The following is a 13,447-nucleotide window of genomic DNA, read 5'->3' on the forward strand; positions in this document are numbered from 1 at the left end:
ACTGTTTTAGCCTGCAGCTTGTTAATATTACATGGCTGATAGGTTTGCATAGTTAAGCGTGTCTAGAACAATGTCACCAATGCACTTTATTGGGCACAAACAAATCTTTGCGTCCCACCAATTTTGCATTCAATCACCCCGTTTCCCAATATCCCCCAATGTTAACTTGGTGTAGCAATGAATTGCAGCATTCATGCCTTTCTCTGAGTCCCATTTACATTGATTAAGTGGTAATGACAACTGATAATCAACCCCAAGTCCCTCTACAAATAGAACTGGTGAGGAAGGTGAGCAGTGGCATGATGATCTATTCTGCCGCTTGTAGTGTGACATTGCCGAATATGCTCCTTGTCCCAGCAACATGCAGCTGTACCAGTGACAATTTTAAGAGAGCAGCCCCAAATAGCAATACTAGGAGCATCTCCATAGTGATTCCATAGTGTTTTATCCATTTCCTGTTCATCCAAGGAGTTTCCATGCAAAACAGACCACTGGATGCTGCCTTTTTTGTGACACAACACTACAGAGAGGGCTAGACTGTGCCTTTTAATTCAGAGCCTTGAGTAGGGGAGGTAGTGCAGAGCTACACTGTTGGAAGAGGAGTAGCAGAGAGATTATTCCTCAGACAGGCAGAATCTCTCCAAGGCTGCTCCTTTCACACAGGGGCGTATTGTTCACCTCCCCACCTCTGCATGATCAGGCATTAGCATCTCAACACCTAGCCCATGTTGTGTACATTTCAGATCAAGACTTACACTCTTCCCTTATGTGATGGTCATGTAAAGGAGATTCTCATAACAGCATTAGAAATAGCCTAAATCTAAATCCCCATAACCATATCTAAAACCGGTCTTTTATGTGTCTGAACTCTGGCCCCAGGTGATGCATTTCCCGTGTTGGAAGCATAATCTACTATGCAGAGAACTCACCTCTGGGGCCATATAAACATTCCATAGGGAACGGGAGGGTACTCACAGATAAGTACAAAAGATCAGAATAAGAAAGCTTTTAGCCACAATGTCCTTCAAAAGATTCTGTTTCATGCTGCTGAAATACAAAAGTCTAACAAATTATTGTAATTCAAAGGCTGAGGGCTGAGTGACAAAGCTGGTTACTTTTTATAAAGTGCTTTCTCATAGCATTCCCTTGAAGACGTCTGGTTATAAAATGTCTGATTAATATGCATTTTTCACATATAAGCAGGAGTAAAATTTGTATGAAGTGAACAGCTTTCACTGTTTTTACATAATGACTAACCATACCATTTATCATAAAGTGAGATAAAGAGCATTTAATACTGTTAGAAATAGCTAATTTACTGACGGACATGCACCCTACATTTTTCTACATTATAAAAATTGTGCAAAAGCTGCTAATATTTACAAATCTAATTTTATATACTACTGTTTTGTCAGTGGTAACTTTAAATGCATTGAACTGACCCCCTTCCTAATTATGGATAGGGAACCACACTGAAAATTAAGGATATTTTCCAAGTTTTCCTTGCTGCTCATTTACTGATAAATTGTTGCATTCTGTTTTGTCCTCTTACAAAACATGCTGAGTGGTTACTCAATGTGATTGTATTTCTACATGCTGAATGCCAGGTGGATTATTCTCTGTGTAATTAACAACAGATACATTTCCTTCAGAAGGATTTTTTTCTCAAACCTTTTGGTCATATTTACAATAGAAAATGTGTTTAGGAGGAAACTAGCGGTGACTTTCTCAGTCAGCTTAAACAAGCAAGAAGGAATGAGAATGAGGAAACCACAAAGAAAATGGCCTCAAGGGAAAGCTCTGCATAATGAACTTGATATTGCTACTGTTTTCCTGCCAGGGCTATCACCTCATAAGCCAATTTTAGTTTAAAGGAGATTGTAGAGCTAGTCTACAAAATCACTAAGCACCACAACTTATGCTGCTAGATTTTGCATGCTCTATAGGATGTTGATGTCACTTGGAGGTGAATGCTGGCCAGAAATGCAACACCATCTTGTTTTATTTTAAGGAAACAAATCTGAAGGCAGATTAGCAACAACAAGACAAACCCCTCAGTCCTGCAGCCCTTTCTGTGAAAAACTCTTATCTTGCAGGCCCTCACATTGGTTTCAATAAGACTCACATTTTGCTGAAGTTATTTCTCCCACAAAAAACATACTAGAGAGAAACATTCCTCTCATCCATCTTCACTTAAACTTTTTATCTTGGGCTTTTTCCTCTCACTAATTAATGCTTTCTGGAAGAAAAGCAGGACTTGTGAATTCAGGCATGAGGTTCTTGTGCGCTGGTCTCTGGACCAGGTTGATTTGGGGAACTCTTTCAGGTGGGCAAGCGGCTCTTAGTGGACCATGTGGTGCTGTCTGTCATTAGGTACACTCCTGTTGAAGTCAATGAAAAGGCTCCTAGTGACTTCACTGGGTTTTGAATCAGGCCCATTGTTTCCAGCTGAGACAAACAGAACTGGTAGGAGAGAGGAATGAAATGAGGAGCAGAAGTAGACAGCATATTTTCAAGAAGGACAAAACATTTAGCACATTAAAGAACGTGTCACATACATAAATATTTTCCCAGAATTATTTTTTCATGTGAGCAATTGCTGTAATTGGAACATAAACATAAGAATTGACATGGTGGATCAAAACATTGGTCTGTGTAGTCTAGTGTCCTGTCACATACACTGGGTACTGTCTGATGCTTTATTGGGAGGTTCAGTAAATCCTAAAGTACGCAGTGACAGGAGACTCTGTTCCTAGAACCATTTCCTTCTAATCTCCTAATATTATAATTAGATATTCTTATCTGCATACGTGTTCAATCTTTTTTTAATCCTGCTAAGTATAACCAGGGGTGTTATGCAATCGTGAATGAGAGAGGAGATTGAACCAAATAACTGTGAATGAGAGGGGAGGTGGTCCATGAAAAATCTGTCTGTTAGTATGTCAGGAGCCCAGTGCTAGAGTAATTCATCTACAAGGTTGTAAACAGTAGAGGATGCTAAAGAAGGGTGAGTGTTTATGGAGTTAGCAGAAGGTTACTTCTTTATCCAATACATTGAAGAACCAGCGAGGTCACAGCTAGTCTAGATCTAATAATTGGAGTGAGCTAGGTGTATTGTGATATTTCCAAGTTAGAAAAGGGTTCAGAATTTTGGACCTCTGTTCAGAATATACCATATGAATGGTAAGGTGATACAGAAAATAGATATCTAAATGTACACATGATGCTAAAACTGAAAGGCAGATGAGCACCAGTGCAACCTGACTTGAGAAGATTTGGATTGTTTAGGAGATAGTATCAGAAGATGACTACTGCAGAAAAAATGGAAATAATTTTGGCAGTGGAAGCCAGTCTAGGAAATATGTGCTAAATGCTACAATCATCCTGAAAAGTGAACAGAAAAGGGACTTACATTGTAGAACACTATTGAATCTGTGGGACCAGTGCATAACAGCCATGAAAACAAACAAGGTATTAAGTTATATTAAATGAAAGTAATATTGTTAGACTTCCCTCCTCTCAATTTAAAGAACTGGACGTAGTATGGGTCACACCGCAGGAAACTTTGTGGGTTGTTCCAAAGTTCCTGTGGGTTAGCATCTGGTGCCCTTTCTCTGGCTGATTCTTCTTTTCCTGAGTATGTATATCTCTGCCTCTCTCTCTTTGTGGAGATCTTAGTATTCATAATGAAGCTTGCAACATAACATGTAATGTACATATCCTCTGCAATCTATCTTACAGCTTTATATCACTCTCATTATGTTAGTATCTGAGTACCTCACAATCCTTTAATTACAACATTTTGCTGAGGTAGGAAATTATCACTATCTAGAGTGACCAGATGTCCCGATTTTATAGGGACAGTCCTGATTTTGGGGGCTTTTTCTTATACAGACACCTATTACCCCCCACCCCCTGTCCCTATTTTTTACACTTGCTATCTGGTCACCCTCTCACTATCCCAGTTTTACAGATAGCAGAATCACTTCTGGCCATCTTTTGTCTGATGTGGAGAACTGGAACCCTGCCAATCGCCTGGAAGGACAGTATTGTAATCTCACTCTATAAAGACAAAGGACCACAGAGTGAATATAAGAGCTACGGACCGATCACCTTGCTCTCAGTTCCAGGGAAGGTGTTTGTACATGTTCTGCTGGCATGCCTGGAGCCTTTGCAACATCAGAAACATCATCCCCAACAGTCAGGCTTGACAAGGAACAGGTCCATATTAGATGCCATTTTGGCCTTTTGCTTGTTGTTGGAGATACACTACCTGCAGGGGCTTCCTGAACTCGCGATGTATCTTGATCTTAAGGCTGCATTTGATTCAGCAGACCGTGTCGCGTTATGGAAGACCTTAAAGGGTGTAGGTGTCCCTACCACTGTGCTGGACTTGATTAGAGAGCTGCATAATGGAACCACTGCCTGTGTTCGTCTGAGGAACCAGATGTCAGCACCTTTTAAATCAGTACCTGGTGTCAGGCAGGGCTGCATCTTGGCCCCTGCACTCTTTTGTCAGGCAATAGATTTCATAATGCAGCATTCCTTCATGTCCATCGGCATTGAGATTGGTGATCTCTCGCTCACAGACCTTGACTATGCTGATGACGTTGTTCTCTTAGTACAGAGCCCCAACAGGTTTTGTGAGGCACTCCAGCATATGGAGGAGGAATCAGATAAGATTGGTCTCCATGTTTCATGGTCAAAGAAAATTCTGCAAAATCTAGGACTAGGTCCACCTGTGATTCCAATCTCTTTAAACAACGAAACCGTTGAATCAGTTTCCAGCATTTGCTATCTGGGTTCTATACTTACCAACTCCTCCAGTTTTCACATAGAGGTTCCCCCCGCGGATTTGCATCACAGCATCTTCCATGAGCCATTTACAACCAATATGGAATCAACATCATCTTAGTATGACAACCAAGTTCAGGATTTATTCGAGCTGTATCCTTCCCATACTGTTATACGGCTGTGAAACATGAACAGTACGCCACACAGACTGGACAAAGCTGGAGGCTTTCCATACAAAATGTCAATGTCATATACTGGGCATAAAGTAGAATGACTTCATCTGTAATGCAGAAGCTTATGGTCGTTCTGGTCTACAGACTACTGGGGCTGTTGTCCACAGGCGGCGCCTTACGTTTTTGGACATGTCACAAGGATGCCACAAGACATTCCAGCAAATGCCGTTCTCTGGGTGGCTTGTAACATCTGGGATAAAATTCCACCAACTGAGGGGTGAAGGGAGTCCAGAGGCAGATCCACTATTACATGGGTTCATCAGGTCTGTTCTAATGTTGGATTCTCAGGCCGTCAAGCCTTTGCAGTTGCTCAGTAATGGACCAAAGGGTGAACAATCACTATGGCCGACTGTCTGGCTAAGCGTTGAAGAAGTAGTTTTACAGATAGGAAACTGAGGCACAGAGTCTGGGTGACTTGCCCAAGATCATACAGGAAGGCTGCGGCAGAGAAGAGACTTAAACATAGGTCTCCTAAATTCTAGGCTAGTTCCCTTAATCACTTGCACCATCCTTCTCCTGCTAACCCTACTAAGACAGCCAGGTAAACCGCATTTTCACTTAAAGGTTTTTAAAGATGTATATATGGTAAATATTTTATTTAGTGTACAATTTCTTATGTTTGGAAAATTCACATCTTGTTTTTCTGATACCTTATACATTATAATTCTATCTCAACAGTCTCTTCTAAATCTGGGATTCATTCTTCAATAACTATAATAATTATAGAATCCATCCTTGACCTCTGAATTCTTGAATGTGCTCTTCCCTTTAGTGGTCCCAGCTAACAAGCATGTCTCAGACAAAACAACCTAATGAATACTGCTACTATCTTCTCTGTCATTTTTTTCATCACTCTCAGTATGTTTGTATCCCTATAAGTGTATCAATGCTACCATGGACAGCAGGATTACTAATTTATTTAACATAATTTTTCATTTTGGGCTTTGGACAATATGAGGGAAAATAATTTTGTTTGGGGAGTTATTGGGGGGAAAAAGTACACAGATAATCACATTTAATTCAATATACTTGGGATAATCTTCTGTCGTACCCTCCCATTACACATCTTTTCCATGCAAAGCTAGGCACTGTAGCAGCCTCTGTACTACGGGGATTGCAGTGATTGCTCCTTCTTAGTCTGTACTGGGCATTCAAATCACACCAAAGAGGCAGGAAGGTGGTGAGGTCATGGGCCCTTTGCCCCCTTCCCTGTAGAGATGCTACCCACATGGAGATGGTAGGGGCGAGGGATGTGTGCAGTACTAAGATGCAGTGGGAAACAGAATCTGGCCCAGGATCTGCTGTGAGAATCTGAGAGGAGAATTACCTTCTAGCAGCAACTAGAGGCTGAATTCTGGGCAGAATCATGCCCATGTAGAAGGCTGCAGGGAGGGAAGAACAGCTTATCTGAGCTGCCAGCAGAGCTCTGTCACCAAACTCTGGGAGCAATCCATCAGCATCAGGCCTTGGAGGAACACACATGGTTGCCTGTTGTGCACAATGACTTATTCCACTCATTGTACGTTATATCTGAGGGCACAGAGCAGGGCCTTGCACAACAACAGCTCTACTTACAGCAGAGTGCTTAAACATTCTGATCCCCGAAACGGCACATCAAGTACCAGAATAATTTATTTCACTGTTGCATAATATGCCATGGGTAGTACTTGTCTTTGTCTGGCCTACCAACAGAGATAGGAGGTGCAACAGGAGAACCATCACTGCTGCTTGTCAGGGCTCAGATACAACCAATAGAGGCAAGCTGGCAAGTGATGGACAAGGGCGCCTGTCCCACATAGAAACATGAGATACTTGGAAAGCCTGTTTGTCCCATTGAGAAGCCCCAGTTTTCCTGTAAACCAAGAAGGGGAACCCATATTTATGCCTCCCATGGATTAGCAGATTCAGAGATGCTAAGCAACTTTGACATTGTAAGCAGTAGCGGAAGGTTCTGCATTCTTTCTCATGGCATGCACATGTAAGGAATTCATACTAAGGGCCAGATACTGCTCTTAGTTACAATGTGGAAATTTGGAGTAATTCCACTGAGGCTCTTTGGATTGGCACAGGTACAACGGAGGGAAGAACCTGGTACAATATGTTCAAACTGTCTAATATTAAATCCTAGATTATTCTATTCTCCATGGGGGTGGGGTGAAACCTGTGAAGCACATAACAGATCTTAAGAGGTTTCAGCCATCACATCCACTTATTTAAAGCTTTTTTTCATGAAAGCTGTAGGAGTTAAGCTGAGTTCTTATCATTGCCATTGTTTTGATGAACTTAGATTTCAAGGTTGAGTTAAACTTCACACGTGGGCTTCACTGTTTCTGAATCAGAACTTGATAAAAGGAGTATAGAAAGGAATTTACTTCCCAGATGCAGAAAATTTGGATCAGATCAAAATGGAGAGGAAGGAAGTTTGGTAGCTTGTGTACTGGATTTGTTGTGTTTAATCTAAAAGGTATGCAGTTGGACTGGCTTATGATTCTACAATCAGAGAGAATCAAAGTTCAGTGTATTTGACCAAATTTTGCACTCCATTCCAATCATTTAGCCTTCCTGAGTTTGTTTGTTTGTTTGTTTGTTTGTTATTTAGACTACAGTATTACAAACAGGCCATTTCTTACCCTGTGTGGGTAAGTGGTCCATGTCACAATCTATTCTAGCCAAAAGTTTTCTGAGGGAATCTAAATAATAACTGAGTCAGATAATGTGGCATTTAGTTTGTGGCTTCAACTCTGTCATTGCATTTGCCTGCAGTTTTCTTTATACCCTGGTGTGATGCTTTTGTGAATAATTTTAAAAAAGATTATTTCCTATGTGAAGATTTCTAAAAATTTGGGCCATAATACAGAATTGTTTTTGAATAAGGGTTGCTGTGTTTCCAGAATGTAATAGCAAGGCACTCAGTATACTGCTTTTCATCCGAAGTTCTCAAAGTGCTGTGTAAATGGGTATAAGTATTGATATCCCCTTAATGTAGCTGGGTTAACTGAGGGCAAACAGGTCAAATGGTTTGCCTAAGATCACATAGTGAACTGAGCCCTGGCAGACTGGTCTACAGTATCTCAACCCTATGCTTCATTCACTAGACCATCCTTACCCCCACAATACTGTACATGATATAAAACTTCAGTTCTCTGTATACAAAACTTCAGTTGTATATACACATGCAAATCAAGAGCAGTGTATATCCATACAGTAAAATGATGTACACTTTATGAAGGTTATTTTAAATTTCAACTTGGCATTTGTTAGTGTTTCTGAATGTTTCAGTTTTTACTGACAGAGCTGAAAAGCGTGTGATCTAAAAGCATTTCAAATATAAATTCACTTTCGTGTACAGACTGTAAAGTGTGAAACAGGACCCAGTGAGTGTTCAGATATCAGCAATTACATTTTGTTGAATTAATATCGAACTTGACAAACTCGCTTAGCAAAATAGGCAGTAAGACTTAAATAACTACTGTGGCCAAACAATTCCTGATGTGAACAGAAGCTTTAGAGTGAGTGTTTCCTCTGTGATCAAATGATTTAGGGCCCAGTCTTGTGGGGTGCTGAGTGCCCATTGAAATCAATAGGATTTGAGTGTTCAGCACCTCATGGCATCAGCCCTTCACTCCTGATGTTTTTACGCATATTTCAGATATTATGTAGTTCATGGCTCTTGACTAACCATTTTTTTTCCCTGAAAACTGGGTTCTGGGTATAAGTGCCAAGTCTCTGTTATGAAAAGTTAACCTCTATTTTTATGCAAATAAATTAAAACAAGCTATATGGCATATTTCCTTCACAAGTAGATTAACTGTGCAGGACTTGAGTCACTTATGTGGGTTTCTGTTTTTGTATTGTCCTATTGTAACCCTCCCCCAAACCAAACAAACAATAATCTCTACATCATTCGTATTTATGCTTGCTGAACTCTGATGTACCATGTCTTCCCCTTTTGTTTCCCTCCTTAGATAATCATTGGAGAAACTGCAGTGTTTTGTCTACAGCTAGCTACAAGGGATTTTGAAAACCAAGAAAAAACCATATTAACTGGAGACTGTTGTTATATAAATCCACTGGTGCGCAGAACCATCCGATTCCTTGGTATGGGTTAAGTTAATGTTTTTATGGTTTAATGAACGCAAATAGTCATCATAAGATTTCAAATGAGGAAAAATTTTATGTAACATCAAATGCTTCACATATAATCCTAACAACACATGTAATGGGTTTCTTCCCCATGTATGCACTCCTCTGTAGATTTAGCAATGCTCTTTTGGGCAGCCAGTGGGAGTTTTGGGTGAGCAGTTGTTATTATTAGCAGCACAGATAGCAAGAATTGGGTGCAGGCAGTGCTTAATTTATGCCAGGGCTTGCCTGGGCTGAGCCCTGGCACCTCTCGGCTTGACAGTTCATAGCCCCAGCACTTCTGGGCTTGCTGCATCAGTTATGAATGTAAAAAAATTACTTGAGCCCCGGAACCTAAATGCTTGAGCCCCAGGCCTCTTTCATTACAAATTCAGCACTGGGTGCAGGCCAAGTGAGGGGTAGAGACATGGTCAGCGGACTTGCAGCAGGGAAGATTGCCTGACCAGGCCCACTGCAGACAGGGAGTACAGAGGTATCTCAGCTCCTAGGACCTTCGCCTTGGCTGGCAGCAAAGCATGTGCACATGCTCAACTTGAAGTCAGTGGGACTTAATCATGTGCTTAAAGCTAAGCACATGCTTAGTTACTTCACTGAGTCAAAGTCTGAATTACAGTTTTATACCCCTAGGGTGAAACTCTGGCTTCACTGAAGTCAATAACAAAACTCCCATTGACTTCAGTAGGGTCAGGATCTCACTGCTGCTGTTCAGTGCAGTGTAATCTTTCATTGGGGAAAAAATACCACTTAAAATATCCATAAAATAGTTTCCAAATGTCACTTTTTGGAACCTTTGAATAAATATGGAGATGCCATAGCAGGGCTCAGTTGGGTCTGTAAGACTCAGCCCTGAGCAGGAGGTGAAGCCTCAGGGTTGCATAATCCCTCCCTTATTGCCCTAATGTGTAAAGGGAGGGCACAGCTGTGCCATTCTTTACAGCCTGAAAGTTTCTGCGGCATCGCTATCTTACATCAGAGCCGGTCATTCCAGCTGGTTAGCGGGTTTGTACTCGCAATAATATTGGGCTTGTAGAAATCATTAAGGACCAGACTGTGCCGGGGCTTTGCATGGATCTATGGGGATGGGAAGGGATGGTGCAAAGGAAGCTACCCCTACTTGGTTTCTTTATGTAGGGACAGGTATAATCTGTGCCTGCACTCCTGCTCATTCAAGGAGCCCTCGAGTGCACAGAAGCAAAGAGCAATCAGGGAGAGTAGGAAGGAGTAAATTTTACTGTTCTTTAAGGCCAGTGAGGGGGTGGGGCCAAAGCCATGCATTCTCGTCACCTTCCCACCTATCGGGGGGCAGCGTGCCCCTGGGGGACTGAGGGAGTCCTTCCATGCAAACCCACAGAGGCACAATCCACCTTTTAATGATTTCTAGCCATCCAAAATGAATGATCATTGGTATGGAACAGTAACCATCGCCACTTACTGTCTCTGAAGTTAAGAGGTACGAAGCCACCTCAAAAATAATTCTGGTTCTTCTAAGCTTTTCTGAGATGTCTAAAAGAAGAGTGCTACTCTGAAACCTAAAAGAAAAGTGGTCATTAGCAGCATAGGTACTTCTGCCGCCCTCTCCTCCGTAGTATCCAGGTGGCTCACACTTGTTAATATATTTATTGTCACAACACTCTGCCAGATAAGGAAGTAATATTGTCCCCATTTGTGCATGGGGAACTGGGACACAGAGAGGCTTAGATGACTTGCCTAGGAAATCTCTGTCTGGGCCAGATTCTGCCAAGTCTTAGGCTAGTGTTCTAATCACTGGATTGTCCTTCCCTCCAGGGCTAGCTACTGGTCCCAGCAGGAATGGTAAGAAACATGACATGCACATCAAATAGTAGCAAATCTGCCTTTCCTTTGAATAATCAGATACATATATTTTCACACTAATAAAACAATGCACACAAAAGGCTAATACTTCACTGATATGTGTTTCATAATAAATCCTTTGGCATAAATATCTCCTATATAGATCTTTACCATGCTATGCTGATGTTTTGATAAACATGCCATGTACAGAAAGGTACCCAGCGGTAGACAGTTGAAGATGGCTTGTGTACAGCTATATTAAACAATTCATCACTTCAGCCTGTTTATACAGTTGAGGGGGAAAAGAGATGCTTGTCGGAAAATGTGTGGTGCCTAGTATGTCAGACTTTCCTGGTTCTTGAGCTGGTGTGTTGGATGGAAAGCTGAAAGAGCCTGCCCACTGTCCCTTGCACTGCTGCCTATGGGCCAGGCAAGTTGCAGTCCCCATGCTCTAGGTGCCAGTACCACTAGTTAGCCCAAAAGGTTAGAAGGAGGTAGAGCTAGGATCCTCTTCTCAACCGTAAGAGCTAGTGAAGCAGGCAGCCTTCAAAAGGAAAGAGCATACTGCACCAAGGTGCTTGGAACTTCTCCAAGGTGCTGGGAGTTTCGGGTGCCTTCCAGTGCCCCTGCGAGGCTGTGTGGGTATGGACCATCTCCAGCACAAGCCTGGAGCTTAATGCCACCCTCTGACCCTTAGTATGTGTGAGGTGCTTTGAGCTGTCTTGAATGGTAGGGCCTATTAAAGGTATGGAACAGCTTCCATGTGAGGAGAGATTAAAAAAGACTGGAAACGTTCAGCTTGGAAAAGAGGTGACTGTGTGTGTGTGTGGGGGGGGTGGAATATGCTAGAGGTCTATAAAATCATGAATGGTGTGGCAAAAGTGAATAAGGAAGTGTTATTTTCCTCTTCACATAACACATGTGATGGTCAGGGATGCAACCCCATGCTCTGAGTGTCCCTAAATCTATGACTTCCAGATGCTGGGTCTGGATGATGGGATGAATCACTTGATAATTACCCTGTTCTGTTCATTCCCTTTGAAACATCTGACAGGATACTGGTCTAGGTGGACCAGTGGTCTGACCCAATATGGCCGTTCTTATGTATTATTAATATAATAATAAATAATAGAGATACAATATAACGTACTGGAGTAGGAAATTAACTTTGTTTTCCTCTTTAGGAATCTATGCATTTGGACTGTTTGCTACAGATATCTTCGTAAATGCTGGACAAGTAGTAACAGGGAATCTTGCACCACATTTTCTTGCACTTTGTAAACCCAACTATACAGCACTTGGATGTCAACAGTTCACACAGTTCATCAGTGGTGCACATGCCTGCACTGGAAACCCAGACCTTATTATGAGAGCCAGAAAAACATTTCCATCCAAAGAAGCAGCTCTCAGTGTATATACAGCTACGTATCTGACTGTAAGTACATCATACCATGTAATTTCATTGTATTTTGAGCATAGACTGTATATTAGCAATCAGAGATATTTTTATTACTTTTTGAATTTAAGATCATTATCAATAATAGGTCACATATCTGAGATTTTCCATCCACTAAAACTTAGATGTGAAATATTGTGTGAAAGTAATGAGGCTCCTTAGAAAATTTGAATCTTTAGGCCAAATTCTGCTGTCAGTTACATGGATACAACTCTCATAGGCTCTAGAAGTAGGGAGATTAATAAGGAAAATTTTGAGGAGGAATTGGTTTTATGAAAAGGAAAATATGTTTCAGGTTTGTTTGTTTTTAAAAGGCAGTTCTGTTCATCCTTAAGTAATGGAATAGAACAGTGATCAAAGAGAGAACCTCTCTGGGTGAAATTCTGCACTCACGTTAGTGTAAATCATGAGTAACGCCATTGAATTCAGTGGAGTTACTATGGAGTTTTGTGTGTGCATCTAATCTAGTGGTGTCCAGCCTGAGGACCAGACATCTTTCAGAAAGACAAAGCTGCCATAGTCAATATTTTGGAGCAGATTTCCTGTCCTGTTCTGCTCTTTTTGTGCCAAAGGGAAGGCATCTGTAAATCCCCTGCTGGGGTTCAGGAGAAGCCAGGTGAGCCCTTACCCTGCTCTCTTGGCCAGGGAAGCAGGGAATGAAATAGCCAGAACTACTGTTTCCTCCCTCTCCTGTGACACAGCTGGTGGCCAGCAGGGGAACTGCTGAGCATCTGTTGCAGGGCAGGGACAGGAGCTGCTCTGGGTAGACCTGGATCACACCAGAGCTGCTGCAGAGGCCGTAGAAGAAGTGGTGGGAGGTAGTGGAGGAGAAAGTAGCAATGGAGCTGATTCAAACATTACAGTTTAAAAAGCATAGGGTGTAGCTCACAGAGCACATTTTCAATTCATAGCCAACTCCACATTTTTCTTCTGAATATAGTCACCTACAGGGCCTCAATTTAGAGCCTCTTGGTCTAATCTAAGCTCATAACATCTGAGCACCAAGGCA

The 13,447-nt window shown here is 41.7% G+C and overlaps 1 protein-coding gene across 1 annotated transcript in view; it reads left to right on the forward strand.

Moving 5' to 3' along the window:
• PLPPR5 (phospholipid phosphatase related 5) overlaps positions 1–13,447 on the forward strand; it is a 53,814-nt gene that overhangs the window by 16,920 nt on the left and 23,447 nt on the right. Inside the window, exons 2-3 of the mRNA XM_073356958.1 lie at positions 8,993–9,125; positions 12,167–12,417. Of these exons, the coding sequence (XP_073213059.1) occupies positions 8,993–9,125; positions 12,167–12,417 (384 nt within the window). The remainder of the gene's footprint in view (positions 1–8,992; positions 9,126–12,166; positions 12,418–13,447) is intronic.

Source organism: Lepidochelys kempii, chromosome 8, assembly GCF_965140285.1.
Source record: "Lepidochelys kempii isolate rLepKem1 chromosome 8, rLepKem1.hap1, whole genome shotgun sequence".
NCBI classification, from domain to species: Eukaryota; Metazoa; Chordata; order Testudines; family Cheloniidae; genus Lepidochelys; species Lepidochelys kempii.